General features: G+C 41.7%; 1 protein-coding gene across 6 annotated transcripts in view; it reads right to left on the bottom strand.

The window, feature by feature from the left end:
* Positions 1-267: 267 nt before the first annotated feature.
* The window catches only part of MAP3K4 (mitogen-activated protein kinase kinase kinase 4), a 57,381-nt gene continuing 39,323 nt past the window's right edge, over positions 268-18,325 (bottom strand). For 4 of the 6 annotated variants that reach the window (XM_035108600.3, XM_035108601.3, XM_060272798.2 and 1 more), the window contains exons 16-27: positions 16,800-16,896; positions 14,501-14,620; positions 13,023-13,123; positions 11,242-11,322; positions 9,685-9,876; positions 9,028-9,098; positions 8,818-8,934; positions 7,410-7,569; positions 5,356-5,478; positions 3,910-4,016; positions 1,870-2,049; positions 268-834 (exon numbers count right to left, since the gene is read on the bottom strand). In XM_035108600.3, coding sequence (XP_034964491.3) covers positions 814-834; positions 1,870-2,049; positions 3,910-4,016; positions 5,356-5,478; positions 7,410-7,569; positions 8,818-8,934; positions 9,028-9,098; positions 9,685-9,876; positions 11,242-11,322; positions 13,023-13,123; positions 14,501-14,620; positions 16,800-16,896 — 1,370 coding nt within the window. In that variant the 3' untranslated portion in view covers positions 268-813. The remainder of the gene's footprint in view (positions 835-1,869; positions 2,050-3,909; positions 4,017-5,355; positions 5,479-7,409; positions 7,570-8,817; positions 8,935-9,027; positions 9,099-9,684; positions 9,877-11,241; positions 11,323-13,022; positions 13,124-14,500; positions 14,621-16,799; positions 16,897-18,325) is intronic. The other 2 variants (XM_035108603.3, XM_035108604.3) reach the window with 1 other exon arrangement.

Below are 18,325 nucleotides of genomic sequence, written 5' to 3'. Positions count from 1 at the left end.
ACTTCTGCACACTGGTGTTCAAACTTCAGACTGGACAGAAGACTAAAGAGCAGGTAAAGTCACAGTTGTGAACAAACCCTAAAGCTGCTACTTACTTATCAGTAGACATAAACTGTGACGGTTCTAGTGATGTATTATAATAAGGTTTAGATCAATGAACTAAACTAGACTATTAAAATGTTGCAGAAGTACTGTAAAATTACAGCCCTTGAATGTGCTGAGAGAATTAACACAAACAGCTTCAAACAATGAAATAAAGAAAAAGACTTCCTAAAATAAACAATTTATTGAGGAAAGGCCTTTAGATTTCATCAAACAGCCTTTGCATTAACAAATCAAGCTGGCCAATAAAAAACAAAAACAAAAAAAGGTAGAAGTTCACAGTCAGTGCACTCAACAACAGGAGAGTAAAAACAAGGTCCAGAATACCTGATATAACACTAACCTTTGTTTTTTTTCGAACCTAGAAAGTTCAAAAATACTACATATTAACTTTACAATTCTCAGTCATATGAGAAATGGAGGCGAAGGAACAAAAATAAGGTCATGGTCCATTATACAGTAGTAATGGCACTTTCACGGAAACATGCAGCTTCTTTGAACTTGTGGGCATCGCCCGGGAGCAACACCCGCCAAGGGAAAATGAATGAGAGCAGCAGTAGAAGTGACGCTGGTCACCTGTGCAGTCTTCAGTCACGGAAACTTTTGAACTGTATCCTGGGTCTCAGCATAGTCTTTTATGTAAATATTACATACAGTAGTGATTAAGAGATACTTCACCAGAGAACAGGAGGCCACGCATTGTGCATAACTTCATTCTTCATCTGTGCACACCTAGGATGGGTTATAGTGACAGGGAGGGAGAAAACAAAAATAATCAAATCTACTGTGCACAGGTTCAGTAAAGACAGTGCTGCTCATTCATTCACATTGATCTGAGACCTCTCCCACTGAAGATCAACAGGCAAAATGGTGGTTACCAGCAACACAATGGGTCAGGACATCAGATATTAACCAGAAGGTTGTGGTTCGAGCCCACCCAGGAATGGCCATGGGCAGGATTCCTGCATTGCAGGGAGGTGGCCTCGATGACCCCCAGGGTCCCTTTGAACCCTTAAAATTCTATGATTCTATGAAAACCTTCCTTTTTCATTTCTGAATGGAGTGCCCAACACCAAAGATGTCTGCTACGGTATCAGACTTTCCCAGTTCATATTATTATTATTATTATTATTATTATTATTATTATTATTATTTTAGTAAGCACTCCATGTCTTTTCCTGTTCCTCTCCAGTTGGCTATCTGTAGTCTTTTAAAGGCACTAAACCCTCAGTTAGAATTGTGGGAGGGGAAAGTGAGGACATCCTGGCTCCCCCCCACCCCATTTGTCCTCCAGCAGGAGGAGGGCAGCAGGCTGAGCAAGTGAGATGTGACAGAACGGGTGAAGCCAGCAGATACTGCACGGTCCTTAAGTAGGGCTTAAAGGAAGAAGGAAAGACTCTGCTGTACTTTTTCAAGCCCTCATGTGATTACAGTTGTGTGAGGGAGATGGCAATGCTTTACGGCCCTGCTCACTAGATGGCATCCTTGAAGGCCCACATGCAGTCCATGTGCTGGTGCTGAAGTTGTGAAACACGAAACCTGCAATACCATGTGCATAGGCTCTCCACGTGATCTAGGACCCTGGCCACTTTAGGGGTTTTAACTGTGTGGAGACACAAGGATATAGCAGTCTCCCTGCTTCAGAGCATCAGATCCCGCAACTGCCTTGTGCTCCTGCCCAGTGCAATTGTAACCTGAAGAGATTTAGTTCTCTAACATCCCAATCCCATTCTTGATGGAAATTTGAATGAAACAAGTTTAACTAACCTTGACAAATGAATGGTCGAGGAGCTGGCTAGCTGTCCATCTCATCTTTGGCTCACTTTCCAGGCAGTGAGAAAGAAAGTCTTTTCCTTCTGGGCTTATCTTTTCTGGGATGGGAGGCTTATGGCCCATCCCTACTCTATACATTATCTGGAAGTTGTGCTCAAATTCATGCCAGGGCCTCTGCAACGAAGGAGGCGTATCAGTGTTGAAAGGGCAAGCTTGCAAAGGAATTGATTTAACATAGGCTTGGTGCTGCATTTCTCCATAAGCACCATAAAACCCTTGAATAGCATACTGTGCAAGTTTCAATTCAGATTGCACTCAGGTTCTGCTTGTAGGCTTCCCATTAGCATCTGGTTGGCCACTGTGAGAACAGGGTGCCAGACTAGATGGGCCTTTGGCCTGATCCAGAAGGGCACCTCTTAGGATTTTAAACAAGTGCACCATCTTATGGAGAAAATCTCAATCAGTAAACAGAAAATTAGCTACTTCCCTGTTCCATTAAATACATTAACACTCAACCTGCACATCAAGGAGCAACACATAACAACTATATGGACCTCTGTCCATATATATGAGTATAATATGATATGGCTATTTGCATAAATCACACACACCCCACTTGATTACAGGTCTACATTATCAAAAATAGGGAAACAAAGCCCAAAATGAAACAGGATACAGAGTAACACTCAAAGCAAAGAATGGCCATTCTGAAATGACAGAACCATGGTGGATTACAACCTATTATTATCTTTAAAATACATTAGAGGCCAGGGGATTCTGAAAAACATGTGTTCCAGCAATAAGTGAAAATTGTTGGGATACAATTACACAGCAATAAAAGCCCCAACAAATTATACTCAGCAAACGATATAAGAGATGGGGAACAGGTTCTGCTTTCTATACTGCAGTTATCAGATGCTCAGAACCGAGGGTTTTCTGTATTTCCTGGCTCTGGTAATGGGAGCAAACAAAACATTCTGTCCCCAAAACATTTCCCTACAACTCAGGGATGGCTTAATGTGCATGCTGAATACAAAACGGGGCTTCAGTATTAGTTCAATTATTTTGAGTGCTTCTATCTTTGGACTATCCTGCAGAGCACAGCATAGTGGATGTTTCACCAATACATAACATAAATGGGGTCACGAAGAGTCGGACACGACTAAACGACTAAACAACAACAACAACAACATAAATGCAGTGGCTACAGTCCAAACCGGGGGGGGGGGGGGATTAACAGTCTAGTATCCTGTCCAGACTGCCCCCCCAAAACAGAAGCTCCTTCATAAATTATTAGTTTCCACACAGGAATTAAATCCGTGTTGATACTACCACCTGATCTATGTATCTACGGGGTGGGGACAGTCAAATATTTGTGCTACCATTCATACACAGTTAACATAAAGGTATTTTACTGAAAGATGAAGAAAATTATATGGAGCAGACTTGATTATGTTCTCTCCATTATGAGAAATTTCATGGATGGCATTGGATAACAAGCTGAGATACGCAACAGCCTTACGCCAGCATGTTCTGTTTGGTGCTTTGGATGTAATGGGAAACTATGATGAACTGCAAACACCCTGGCTTGTTGTGTTGTGCTAAGAAGGGTCAATACAGTTGGACACAAAGCTTATTCACATCCCAGTTTATTAACCCAAAGCATCCACATCCAAAGCAGCCTTCTGTATGAGGAGAGCGCACTGAGCAAATAAAACTACTTTTATTTCATTATCCAAAATGAGTCCTTGTCCTCCTGCCTGTATGACCTTTAATAGCAACACACACACACACACACACACACACACACACACACACACACACACAACAGCCCTAAGTACAATTCCTCAACAATTTTCTCAATTTCAGCCACAGGATATTTTAGACAAAGTTGGGCATCTTTTGCCCCCAGGGCCTGTGCTTCCCCCCCAACACAGAAACACTATTTCACACATATGGGCCACAAGTTGCCCATCTCTCTTTTAGACTTCATGAGTATTTGAGGTTGGCTTAATCTTGCACAATAACACTTACCTTTCCAGTGACCATTTCAATCACAACACAGCCTAGACTCCAGATGTCTGCTGCACGCCCATGACCTTCTCCTTTAGCTCTAGTGATCACTTCAGGAGCCATGTATGCTTTGAAACAACACAGATAATCACATCAGATTATGTAACAAAAGGAAGAAGAGTCTTCTGCAAATGGGATTCATCTGAGAAACCAAATCATGTCCAACAGAATAGTACCGTAAGTCACCCATAAGTTTTGTCTTGCTGGCAAGCACAAGTTGCTTATTTGATCATCAACATTCTGTTCCAATGTGTAAATGCACGTAGTCAATACTTTAAAAACATTTCCACAAGTTTAATACGAACCACCTCCAGATATTTTCTGCTAAATTAAAGAGTTACATATCCCAGTTTTCTACTTGCTCCAAGCAATGGAAAATGGCAAAATTGTGGTTATGCTGGACTGCTACAGAGCCAGAAATCCACATCTTTAAAATTCTCTTATGCTCAGCAGCCGGCAATAAGAATTTATGTCAACTTTAAACCGATGCCTACAAAACCAGATTTGTAGTTTAAAACTGATAGACAACCAAATTATTTACTTGCGCAGCTGTTGATATAAAGTGCTTTAGCTAATACCATTCGTCTTTTTAAAAAACAATTTTTTCACATATAATTTGTTCCCTGTGCTCTGACTAGAGAGGAATAAACATTTCATTAGTCTTCTGTTGCAGAGCAAATGCAAAATGAGCTCCTAAGGTAACGTCATCCTGCAAATTATTTAACGATTTTTTAATACAACTAGTGCTGCTGTCTAGAACAGGTTTCCTCAACCTCGGCCCTCCAGCTGTTTTGAGACTACAATTCCCATCATCCCTGACCACTGGTCCTGCTAGCTAGGGATCATGGGAGTTGTAGGCCAAAAACATTTGGAGGGCCGAGGTTGAGGAAGCCTGGTCTAGAAAGTTTTAGGAATAGAATTCATTTTTAGGAATAGATCCTTTAAAAATTAAATGTCCAAAGTGCATCACTGTCTCTCTCCGTTTTCATGACTAACAAATTGGTATTATCATCCCAGGGTATGGGGTGGGTAGGGGGATGGAAGAGGCATGAAATCAGACACACCCACACATTTTAATAATCTGATCTCTTTTGTAAATGTTAACTTTGAAGCACGCCAAGTCAGACTACATGGAGACTATCTCAGAGTTGCCTACACTGACTGGCAGCGATTCTTCAGGGCCTCAAGTCAAGAGATCTGTTCCCATACACAAGGGAATGTGTGCCAGTTAAATTGAATGGGTAAGCCAACATGGGTAAGGCTAGGCACCTGACTATCAATGTGCACATCAGAGCTCACGTGCCCATAGCAAAACAATGCATCAGAGCAATAGTCGACAATAACACATTTCATTGGTTTTAGTCAGTACAACACACAAGGAAACTTCCTTGGCATGTTCTCTATTACCTGCAGTTCCCAGAGTACTATTCACTTCGCCAGGCATCGTCTGTGTGTTATTCTTTAGTTTTACCGAACAGCCAAAGTCTCCCAGCTTAATCAGCCCCGATGAAGTAAGAAATATGTTTGCTCCTGAAAGGGAGGGGGGAGAGTGATTGATTCTTAAATAAAAAATTAGACAGGATTTTAAGCCCAAAGGAAACAGTTTATTATAGAGTGATCACCCTAAATGAAGAGTTTTCATTACTGGTCTGGAGGTCTCGCTAGCCAACCAGGCATAGATATCTACTTACAACTTACAGAAACAGAAAAACTTTATTTTAGGTCCAAAAGAGTCTTGCACATAACCAGGAGGTGGGAGATACCCACTTCTTTGATTCATTTGCCAAAGCCTTTTCCCATCACGCAGCACACATCGAATCCCCAAACATGGAGAGATCTGTTATTACACCTCCCTCCCACCACCATTTTTCTAAGGGAGGAACAAGAAAGAGAAGCTGCCATCAGGACTGCAGTTTCTCCACCCCACAAAACGCTAAATAGCATCTAATCTCTTTTTCCATCGTCTCACCCTTAAAGCCTTAAAACCTTAGCCTCCAATCAGTCTAACTAGCATTGCTATGGGAACTGAACATGGTCCTGTAGTCTTTCTCCCTCATCCCTACCGGACAGCTAGACAGGAAGCATTCAGGCAGCTCTCCCTGATACCTGGGCAAATGTAGCAGGCTAGACTGACCTGAGTCCAGCTAGCTCCCAATTTCCTTTTTCTCCTTCTACAATGGAGACCTGTATAGAAAAATGGGGGTCGGTCCAATAGTCAGGGCACATCCTTCCAAATGGGAGATGAGAGCACAAGAGCTCCCCTGTAGAGGCAATTTGTGGGGCTGTTCCCTCAATTCTTCTAGGAAGCAGAAGAGGTGCAGGCCAGCATGCTATGTTTAGAGTGGAGCAGCAGCTCCTCACACTGCAAAGGGATGCACAGTGGGCTGTCTCAGCAACTCTTACTCACCCCAGGGGCCCAAGCACGTGCCTATTTTCAAGCCTCTGCCCAAACTCCACAACTAGAGGCCAGGCAGCTTGTTGGACCTATGACTCGTACCATCTTTTGGCACTTTGGTACACACAAAGCAAGCCATTTGGAAATTCTTTCATGGCAAGTTCTTTCATGGCAAGTTTTTGTACTGACCTGATAAAGGAATTTCATTAGTTTATGATTGGCAGTGTTAAAACTCTGGCCCTAATGGTGACTTGGATTCCAAAGGATGAAATGGAATGGCTAATCAAAGCTATGTAGCCTAGGACAGCTGCCTGTTGGTTATATTCTTTTTCAGTGCCTAACCTCCTAAAATCTGAAAAGATACTGATTTCTTCATATACTGTACTTTTCTTTTACGTCTGCTTATGCACAGTTGGGAATTAGTGTCCTGGAGCCTGCCTAACCCCCAAGAATGGGATCCACTAGGATCCAGCGGAGGATTCCCCGGAGTACAGAGGTGGGGCAGCATTTTTTTCACAGATCTCTCCCCTCAACTAGCCACCCTCCAATATTACCCTGGGCCACCTCTAAACCTCCAGAGCAGATTTCAACACCTCAAGTGGTGGTGGCTACCAAGTGCAGAAATCACCACCAGTAATACAATCTGGTCCCAGAAAATAAGATTCTGGAAGCACTAATCCAGCAGGAAAAGGGTAACACATTATGTTATAATGCTTTAAACTGTAACTGATTGTAGAATGTTTGAACCGTTATAGAATGCTTTTTAATTTTTTTAAAAAAAATTGTAGATGTGTTTGCTATCTCAGGCTCCTCTGGGAGGAAAAGCAGAATATGCATTAAACCATAGAATTGTAGTGCTGGAAGGTATCGCAAGGGTCATTTTGTCCAACCCCCTGAAATGAGGGAAATGAAATAAAGAAAGTTGGGGCAATCTCAGTAACATGGGGTTTGCGTAGCTTTATATCCCCGTGTTTTGTTATATTCCCAAAGTTTGTTTTTTAAATGCAAATCTGCAGATCATCCCAGAGCAAAAAAGGAAACGAAAGAATTCAGAAGTGCTGCTTACCTTTGATGTCTCGGTGCACTATGCCATGTTCGTGCAGCACATTGATGGCCGTTGTGATCTGCTTAGTGTAAAGCCTAATGACATGCTCCTGGAGGCCCAGCCTTGACACTTCCTCTAGAGTTCCCTCATCACAGTATTCCATGAAGATGTACATTTCTTCCTATAGTTGGGGAGCAAAGAAAGGCATCTGGTCCCATGGCATCTTCTGTATGCATGTTTCTGTAAGCTACTGTTGTCTTGTGTTTTTGTCTGGAATGGAAGCTGCACAGCACAGTACCTTGTCCCGGATGTATTCTATACAGGGAATGACTGGTAAGGGGGGAAATAGCAGCTGTCTGCTGTGATGGGCTATGAAGATGGTTGCTAAGCATACCAGACAAAAGAAGTCTGGCCCACCATACCTAATGCAAGAGTAATGCTTTTATCTCATACAACATCCACAAGACTCTCTATGCTGCAACATAAAATATACAGGGCCAGTGTAGACATGGTGAGATATCCATTTCACAGTAGGAACAGACCTTGTGTAGATTATCAAGTCCACCCGCTGCCTAATGCAGGAATCTTGCAACAAAACCATCCTTGATAGATGCCGTTCCAGGCTCCACTAAAATACTTCTGCTGGTTTGGAAAACCACCTCCCAAAAACACTCTGTTCTATTGCTAAATCTCTCTCGACATACGTTTCTCCTAAGGTTTAACCAAAATCTGCTTCCTTGCAATTTCCATACCAGGCTTGTACGTGGTGTGGAGGTCACTTTGGTACTGCTAATGCAGTGGTTTGACTGCACTCCATCATCTCTCGAGACAGACGGATGCCAACAAACCTCTAGTCCTACCCTCTGAAGCAGACTGCAGAACAAGTCTGTTCCAAATCTAAACTGCCACCCGCTTAATCCTGCTGTTTGCTGTGGGTACCCACACTGTACCTGTATCCCCACCTCCAGCAGCTTCAGAGGAGGGATTTCAGTTAGGGCCATCACTGCTCAGCCTCAATCCCGAACTGAACCCACTCCAGCTACTCCTTTTAAGCACATAAAAAGACACTGAGAAGCTGAAGTATGATGCTTCCACATCACATCCAGTTTTGATTCTTAAATAGGAAGGGTGTTATTCAGCTCAGAGTAGACCCATTGAAGTTAATGGACATAATTCACTTAGGTTCATGGATATCCCTGAGCTTACTCTGACTAGACTTAGCTGAAAACATCCCCAAATATGGTTCTGAAATATATCACACATCCACTGTTTCCATTGACCATGTACAGATGTGATGAAATGCAACATGATAATATTAATGTGGCATGTAAAAGTGGGCTCAAAGGTTCTGTGTGTTCCTACCAATTAAACTGATTAAAGCTTGCAGACCTAACTTATTTGCGTGTGTCAGTGACTGCGGTTTGCTTACCCTGTGGAGTTCAACACCAAAGTACCGAACCAGGTTAGGGTGCTTAATGCCTTCAAAAATTTTCAATTCATCTGCTGTTTCTTTGATTGTTTTGTGATCATTTGGTTGAAATCTTATCTGCAAAAAACAGTGATTTTTAAAATTAACATTGCTGCTAATACAAAGCAGAAAATAGAAAAAATCAGTGTGTTTTATTAGTCTAGTACTTACTTCTTTCATGGCCATCAGTTCACCAGTGTCAACACTGATGCAAGTATAGACTTTCCCATATTGACCTTCTCCTGCAGAATTATAAGAATAATAACGATGTAAGCAGCCTGGAAATATTGCTCACGATTCTGCCAGTATGAACAATGACTCCTGTAAATATGTGTATGGATCCTCAATGTAACTTTTCTGTGTTCATCCTCTAATGGTATTAATTGAAACGGAGGCTTTAGGCAAGTAGTGTTTAAATTGCTAGAACTTCCATACGGAGAAAGCTGCTTGGGCAAAAGTCCCCTCTAGATCATTTCACAAGAACCTCCTTTGTAACAAATGCAAATTTGGACACATATCACTGAGCACACAAGTAAAATTTTCAACTGATTCCATCCATTAGCTACAACAAGACTGTGATTACGCAGAAACGGAAGACCAGGTGATGCACACAAATATATCCTCCTTCACAAAGATGATCATGTGTTTGGGGTGGGGAAAAGGGCAATCAGCCCAAGTGCTTCTCCATATACTACTGCATTGACTTATACTTAGCAGATGCCATCTTCAACAATAGTGCATTTAATATGCTGCTTGAGTTTCATGTATTGTAAAATAAACTGCAATTAGGAATACAGTTTACTGAAAAGCAGCTTACCAGAAACTTACCGATTTTGTTTCCTCTCTGCCACTTAAAAGTCACCTTTCTCAAGCCTACATGCATGACGTTATCGTAAGATTTGGGAGTGTTGCAAACTTGGCCAATGATATTTTTCTGCCTCATTTCTCGGTACCTCTTTTCTTCAAACAGCTGGACAGATTTCTGAACTGCCTCCATGGGTCCCTGCCTGGAAGCAGTGTCTAGAAATTAAGAAAGAAAAGGGGAAATCTTGAACAAGTCCTGTTATTGCATTTTCAATCCCTGGGATCTCCAGTTAAAAGGAAAGCAGGCTGTAGAGCTATCAGATTTCTACCTGAAATCTCGATGAGTTGCTGCAAATCAGTCAGTCACTAGAGGGCTAACACAAGACATGCATGACTGCCTGGTATCAGCCAAACTTATCAACCTCAGCAGCAGTTAGAGAATGACTTTTAGACAAAAAAAAGCAAGCAGACCATGAAGAAGAAGAAGAAGAAGAAGAAGAAGAAGAAGAAGAAGAAGAAGAAGAAGAAGAAGAAGAAGAAGAAGAAGAAGAAGAAGAAGAAGAGTAGTAGTTTGGATTTGATATCCCACTTTATCACTACCTGAAGGAGTCTCAAAGCGGCTAACATTCTCCTTTCCCTTCCTCCCCCACAACAAACACTCTGTGAGGTGAGTGGGGCTGAGAGACTTCAGAGAAGTGTGACTAGCCCAAGGTCACCCAGCAGCTGCATGTGGAGGAGCAGGGAAGTCAACCCGGTTCACCAGATTACGAATCCACCGCTCTTAACCACTACACCACACTGGCTATACACCACACCATTACTATATGAGTTTAAGATATGGTAAGCTGTAATGCTGATAAAACTCATAAGTCATTCTTTGTACACTTTAAATTTAGGCCATGAATGAGAATAGACAGGAACAAGTATCTATTGTCATCTCCTGCTGACCTTTTGCCATTCATGACTAAGGGGTTATGGTGCAGCAACTGTACCACCTCAGTTTCATGTGAAAAGGCATTTTCATCTTTGGTTTAGTTTGATGGTTCTTGAAATGATTCAGTAAATGCCATAACTTTCTGAATCCTCCACCAGAATTAAGAGCTGTCAATGGCTGTCAAGTTTAAGTTTTGCACCAATAGGCACATTTGTGTATACTAACAGAAATGTGCATATACACACACACACACACACACACACACAGGCTTTTGCACATATTTTTCAAACGCAACATCCCATCTTATACAATATAACAAACCTTTGGCTATCACAGTCTAGGACTTCCGTCAACCTCAACTAAGAGTTTTCTAACTTTCTTTCTGAAAGTGCATTTTATTTTAATAGTTATTGCTATAAAACCCAAATCTTAAATAAACTTCTTAGTCCTTTCCCGCAATAATTCATATAGTTCTCCTTCAAAACTTCTTGTACTGTACTAACAGAAATACAAGTCCATTTACTAGGAAGATATAGTTTGGTGAGAGCTTACAGCAAAACCAACTGGCATTGAGGGAACTCCTAAAAATCATACCTAGCATTAATGGCAAAACAGAACACAGCTAAGTAGCCAACTCTTATCTTTACCTTTGGTCTGACTGATAAGAGTCCGAAGCTCCCAACTTCTTCGGGCTGATCCACTAGAGTCTCCTTTTGGATAAGTAGGCTCTGTGAAAACAAAATGCTTTAGAAACTGATGGCACTGATATATAGAGCAGAAGACTTTTTTAAAAAAAACAACCCATTGCTCAGCACTGGGTTCCTGTTGATGTTAGGATATTAAGATGGTTCTTAAAGCATTATTAGGGCCCCACAGTATTATAAGCTATTTACATAAACATGGAGATCGATTGCATACTCTTTAGAGACTATTTAGTTGCAAAGGTAGAAACAAGCACCACTTGTTTTGGTGGAGGAGGAAGGGATCGGTGCTATAAAAACGGGCTGAGTTACCCCATGCAATGCTTTTTAGTAGCCCCCAGTGTCCTCGGAGGCAATGCTCCTGTGGGTCAGAAAGCTATCAGAAATAGCGTAACATGGCACCACAGACTATGGATGCCTTCCCATCTCAAGCAGAAATACCTTTCTACTCACAGAAGGAACCACTTGACTGCATGAATTTAAGATGAATGGGAGAAGGGTGGGGGGAGGAACTGACGAAACAATGCTATAAAGCACCCATTCCATAGAAATTGAAGGTTATACGCACAAAAACAACTGCGCATAGGAATATGATTAAATGTAGAATAACCAAAGTGAAAACCAAAATTATTGTCTGAAATAAACTGAAAAGAGTGTCAAAACCTGAAATGTTCTAGGTTCCCATTAGAATCATAGAATTGTAGATTTGGAAGGGTTAATAAGCAACAAGTTATGTCTGGAATGGACAATAACCTGATTAGTCATAATGAAGCTGTAAGAATAAGGGCAATTTCTCATTTTATATTTATGGCTAGCTTTCACATGTAACAATCACAGAGTCTGCTTGCTACATGTTGATATTCTCCTTTCCCTCCCTTTGAAAGGGTATTTTAGGGGTCAGTCCTAATTATGGAGCGCAGCCTTCAAAGTAGTAGTGCCTCTATTTATTCCACAAGCGTAGTCTCTCCAGGAATCCTGCCTGGTTTCATCACTTGTTGCCTTTCATCATTTACTTAATGCCCTCTTTGATCATCAGAGCATTTAATTAGCAGGTTAGCTGATCACTCTCCAGACTTACAATTCCTCATTTTACTTATTGTTAGTGGGACATAAATGATGCATAAAGGTAAAGGGACCCCTGACCATTAGGTCCAGTCGTGACCAACTCTGGGGTTGTGGCGCTCATCTCGCATTATTGGCCGAGGGAGCCGGCGTACAGCTTCCAGGTCATGTGGCCAGCATGACAAAGCTGCTTCTGGCGAACCAGAGCAGCACACGGAAACGCTGTTTACCTTCTCACTGTAGTGGTACCTATTTATCTACTTGCACTTTGATGTGCTTTCAAACTGCTAGGTTGGCAGGAGCTGGGACTGAGCAACGGGAGCTCACCCTATTGCGGGGATTTGAACCGCCGACCTTATGATCGGCAAGCCCTAGGCTCTGTGGTTTAACCCACAGCGCCACCCGCGTCCCTTAAATGATGCCTACAACTATATTAAATTACAATAGCACATTTGCTACAAAAAGCTTCCTACCATAAGGCATAATAAAGAGAGATCCTAAAACTGCCGATAGATTCACACCTACAGTATTTGGGAATGAGAAGGTCAAACTGATAGTTCAGCAGAAGAACCTAGCCTAGAAATAAAACGGTTGCTTGTTTTAGGGAGAAATGCATAAACAATTTGGGGGGGGGGGGGAAGCATTACAATTTAGACAGCAATCACCTTCACGTTCTTCAGTGGGACTTGAGTGGCGGCTTAATGATCTAAACTGCAGTTCAGCAGCAACTGAAGCCAGTCTATCATTTTCAGGGACGCTGGAGCCTCTGTTTAAAAGAACACACACTGCTGCTGTAATAATTAGCACTTTTACTCCCCGCCCCCACCAATTTTCTAAAAGCAGAAAGCTTAAATAAAGTGGAAATAGCCATGATTCTGTATGTTAATGAAAGCCACATACTAAGAAAGCAAACTAAATGTTTATAGTCTAGATCTGCATCCTGGTTAAAGAGAGAGAGAGAGGAATCCCCAAATATGATTGTTCTCAAAAAAAAAAAAAGCTGCTACTAATATTTGAGAGGGGGTAAATGCAATGGCACCAGTACATGCAAATGTACCATAAGGCTACATTTACATTTGATCATAGAGTCACGGAACTGTGAAGCTGGAAGGGACCCTGAGGGCCATCTAGTCAATGCAGGAATCATCGTGAAGCAGGGAAGGGGGAACATTTGTGGAGGCGCCAGATGTCGCTGGTCTAAAATAAACCAGGCAACAATCCTGTTAGATGAAAGGAACTTGTCCACTAGACGTAGTTCATTTTTTAAAAAATGGAGCCATCTGACATATCCAAACACATCAGCAGCAACTGGAAGGAATGGCAGGGCAGTATACATTTCAAAGGTATACATATTTATGCATATAGGTGTATACATACATATGTATATATTATTAATGGCAGAAAGAAAGATCCTGTGTCAAGTCATAAGGCTATACCTTTGAAAATCCAATTTAAAATGGGTCTCATCCAACTAGACCATACTCAGAATAAATCCACTGAAACCAATGGATTTAAGTTAGTCAGTTATTTCATGGGTCTTCTCAAAGCACGGCTTAGATGGATTCAACCCAATGTCCAGAGAAACAAATAAAATTAAAGATGACATTATCAGTGTACCAGACACAATTGCTTTGCTTTCGCTGGGTTTCCTCTTTATCTGAAATATGGGGTACTCGAAAATATGGTAGCATTTGTGCACTGCATGTTGTTCAGTGTGCCAAAGAAACATCTTACGGTGGATTTGTCACCAGTGTAACTCTTCTTGGAAGGTTTTACTACTCGCTCTATATGCCTATGGGTAGAATTTTATGAAATTAAGAGGTGTCTCTGTTCAGTATTAGTTCAGTCACACCTAGCTACTATAAAGCTGCAAAGGAACAGAGGAAATGAACTGCATGCATTAATGGCTCTAAAATAAAAGTAAATAAAAAATTGTTCTCAAGCATGCATGGTAAAAAAAAAATGATCTTTTTAAAATGGAGAAACATATAACGTGCACTTTTTAAAAATCTCACACTTTTAGAAGAAACAAGGTAATCACCGGGAGCATATAATGGAACCATGATGAACTACTAGGATCTAATTGCAAGCAGTTTATATGAGTGATGTGGACAGGAATGAATCTGCTATGTTGTGGAGCTACCTGATATCATTTGTACTGCTGACAGGTGGTTTTGGCTGAGTTGAGTCACCACCGACGGGAGTGGGGCGACTAACAGCAGGGCTGCAATGGTTCCGTACATCACATGGGACATTCCTTGTGCTGCAGTGAGAAGAAAAGCTTCAGGAAAAGACTTTCAGGTCCATTTTTACAGGATTCTTAAAACACGGTGACTCAAAACAGTAGTCTGAAAAAATCTTGTGAAAAGTTCATTTAAAAAAAAAACCTGTAAAATGATTTGAGCTCTAAGTAGGTTAAGTTTCCAGTTTGCACTATAAAATTATGCTTGCAACTGAGGACCTAGATTGTTTTCAGCAAGCAAAAGGAGATCCATTTATAAATGTGAAGTACTGAAAACAAAATTGTAAACAAAAAGTGTAGTGAGTAAAAATACTACAGCAGCAGGCATACACTACTCTTAAACTATTTGGGCTCACATGCTCTGCCTCCTCACTTCTCCTTTCGCAGAGCCACACTTTTGATTAAACAGGGCTTGCCCTTTTGTCGAGACCTGGAACTGTATTTAATCTTAACCTGGATGCCGAAAACCCGGAAGTAAATGCTTCCGTTTTCAAGCGCGCCTTGGAAGTCAAAGGAATTCAGCTGCGTGTTTTTCAATTTTCTCGATTGGATTTGCAGATAGCCCTTTGCACCTCAGTTTTCGAATGTTTCAGAACTTAAATGATCTTCCAGAATGGATTACATTCGAGAACTGAGGTACCACTGTATGGTCACAGTTTAAAGAAGCCAGTTTCAGCACCTATAGTTTGAAGTTGGCTAACCATAGTTTGTTGGTGTGGGTGACACAAGCCAGTTATGCAAAAGCAGGAGCTTCCGATCTCCTTGCAATCTGTAAGGGGAGGGGAGGGGAACGTGGCATGTAAATCTGAAATCTGCTGAGGCTTGCTCCTGCATGATTTAGTGTGATGTGTACAAATGCTGTCTCTGCATGATGGCTTTGTATAGTAGTTCTTATAGTAAATATATATATTTTTTGTGAAGTGACAACGTCCATAGACAAGTTGATGTGGAAACCCTCTAATTTCCAAGATGCAGAAATGCCACCATATTCAGCTAACTTTCATAATCTACACTTAACAGAAGCAGCAGCATCACAGGGATTTGCATGCACATACATGCATATTTAAAAAACCAGAAGAGAAAGCAGCACAACAGAAGCTTCATTTTCTGCATCTCAGTTGTCCGAGGGTCTTAATAAAGCTGTTTTAAAAAATCAGTAACATTACTGCTAGAGCTACCGCTAATTTGTCATCAAAAGCCAAGTTTCCATTTTCCGTATACTATAGATTTAGGAGGGTCCACCTGTTTGGGGGTTAATACTGTTGTTTGCAACCTTTTGAGGAGAAGGAGGTAAAAAGGTAAAGGGACCCCTGACCATTAGGTCCAGTCGTGACCGACTCTGGGGTTGCGCGCTCATCTCGCATTATTGGCCGAGGGAGCCGGCGTATAGCTTCCAGGTCATGTGGCCAGCCTGACAAAGCTGCTTCTGGCAAACCAGAGGAGCACATGGAAACGCCGTTTACCTTCCCGCTGTAGCGGTTCCTATTTATCTACTTGCATTTTGACGTGCTTTCGAACTGCTAGGTTGGCAGGAGCTGGGACCAAGCAACAGGAGCTCACCCCGCCACAGGGATTCAAACCGCCGACCTTCTGGTCAGCAAGCCCTAGGCTCAGTGGTTTAACCACAGCGCCACCTGGGTCCCTGTTGTTTGCAACCTTTTGAGGAGAAGGAGAGGAAATAGCAAAAAAATGAGGGGGTGGGGAGGTTCAATGAAGGTTCCAGAAACTGTAGGATAGGACTGTGGTGGACAGAGATGGGGAGAAAGAGCTGCCTTGCTCTTGCTGCTTTTTTATAACTCACACATACACACACAAAACACACCTCTAGCTTCAGCACTGTAGTAGCATATGACTGAATTCACATATCATGGAGAACAGAAGAAAGCAATAAATAATAATAAAAATTCAGAAAGTTGTTCAGGTATAGAGGAGAAAGGCTATGTCACTTATCAAAATGATGTTACAGAGGCAATGACATTCTTCACAGAACTCATAACAATAAGGAAAATTACTGTGGGGTTTTAAGCATTTTTTCAAAGGGGAGAAATTATTGTGGGCTTGGCACATAGGAATTTTTTTTTAATCTCATTTGGATAAAGGCAGACAGCAAGGTTCAAATAGTAAGGTTGCTTGAACAACTTCAGAAACGCCAGTTTCCTCTAGACTACAAGCAGTAAGGATCTGGATGAGCTTTTAATACCTGAACCCTTCTGGTGTTGGGATGATGAGGTGAGGATTTGGGGGATCACTATGGCACCGAGGTACTTTCACAGGACGGGGACTATTCCGATGAATAGCTACAAGCAGAAAGAGGCAGAGGGAGGGCATTCAGATGATTGAAGAGAACAGTCAACACATGCATGTCACATTTGATGCAGGATCATTGTAACGGAGGTCCAGTTCATGCAATTTGTTTGAAGTGGAAGAAACTGGGATGAAATCAACCCAGAGAGATTTTCTCAAATAGCAAATGATGTGGCTCACTGTGCATTCAGATTTGCCTGCCTGCCCATGAGAAGCGGACTTAAGAAATTGGTCAGCCCAATGTATCTGCAGGCTAGTAGCCAAGAAATGTAGTGGGCTATGGAAAAGCAAGCACTAGTAAGTAAGCTATTCCTATTTATATATATCATTTAGCATACAAATAGTTAAGAAAATGGGTCTCTCTGTGTGTAATATTTTGCAAAAGTACAAAGGCTTCCTTAAGCCACAAGACAATTCCCAATTTATGGGACTTGTTCTGTACAGTCATATCTCGACATCCGAACGACTTCCCTAGAAGTCTTTTCGCCGCACGGTCAGCACATGCGCAGAACAGGCGCTTCGGCAACCGAAGACTTCGACTTACGAAGAGCGCCGCGGAACGGATCGTCTTCGTAAGTCGAGGTACCACTGTATATTTAAATATTTAGCTTGACTACAGATATATTCTTTCATAATTAACCTGGACTGAAGTTGTTCACTCTTCCAAGTGCATCTTTGATGTTCAAGCACAACTCAGATTTGAGTTTTCTTCTTTTCCTCCCCAAGTACTGCCATTATTTCTTCAATATACTCAACAAAGGTCCATTAGGAGCAATTCAAGCTCAACCACAATAAGCAAGAGAGATCCGACCTAACCTGATATCAGCAGAACACTTCTAGTCATTTTAATGTTGTCACTTTATAGCTGTACCTGCCATAGTTATTGATCTCTCAACATAAACAACTCCCTTGTTTATACATTTTAAGCAGGGAAAGGCAAGCTAATTGTGGAGCACACACTCTATACACAACAAGACTCCACATTGGCTTGCAGGCCTCTCTAGTTCATGCAGGTCTGCACACCTTGTGACCCTCCCAGCACAATGTAGCCCACCGGTTTCATAGGAGGCCTACCAATAGTTTGATCAATCTTGTTTTTGTTCTTTGCCACCAACAATGTATGGCTGATGGGCAGTGCTTGGCTTGGTAAGACACAAGGTATGCAGGGCTAAGTTGAAGAATCTCCAGGAAAGCTACTCCTTTTCTGCTATTAGTATGAACTTCACTTAATGCAAAATATTCTGTATAAGGTTATTCCCCATATAGTTCCAGTTTGTTCACCGCTGTTTTGTGAGCATGGTCACACGTGCCTTAGCTTGGATTACTATTACATGGGGCTACCTTTGAGGAGGGCTCAGAAACTTCAGTTGCTGTAGAACGCAGCTATAAGGGTGTTGATTGAAGCCAGTTGTCAGCAGCCTG

This window comes from Zootoca vivipara, chromosome 3 (assembly GCF_965207765.1).
Source record: "Zootoca vivipara chromosome 3, rZooViv2.hap1.1, whole genome shotgun sequence".
NCBI classification, from domain to species: Eukaryota; Metazoa; Chordata; class Lepidosauria; order Squamata; family Lacertidae; genus Zootoca; species Zootoca vivipara.
Note: the sequence above shows the minus strand (reverse complement) of the source record. Positions and strands in the feature narration are given on the sequence as shown.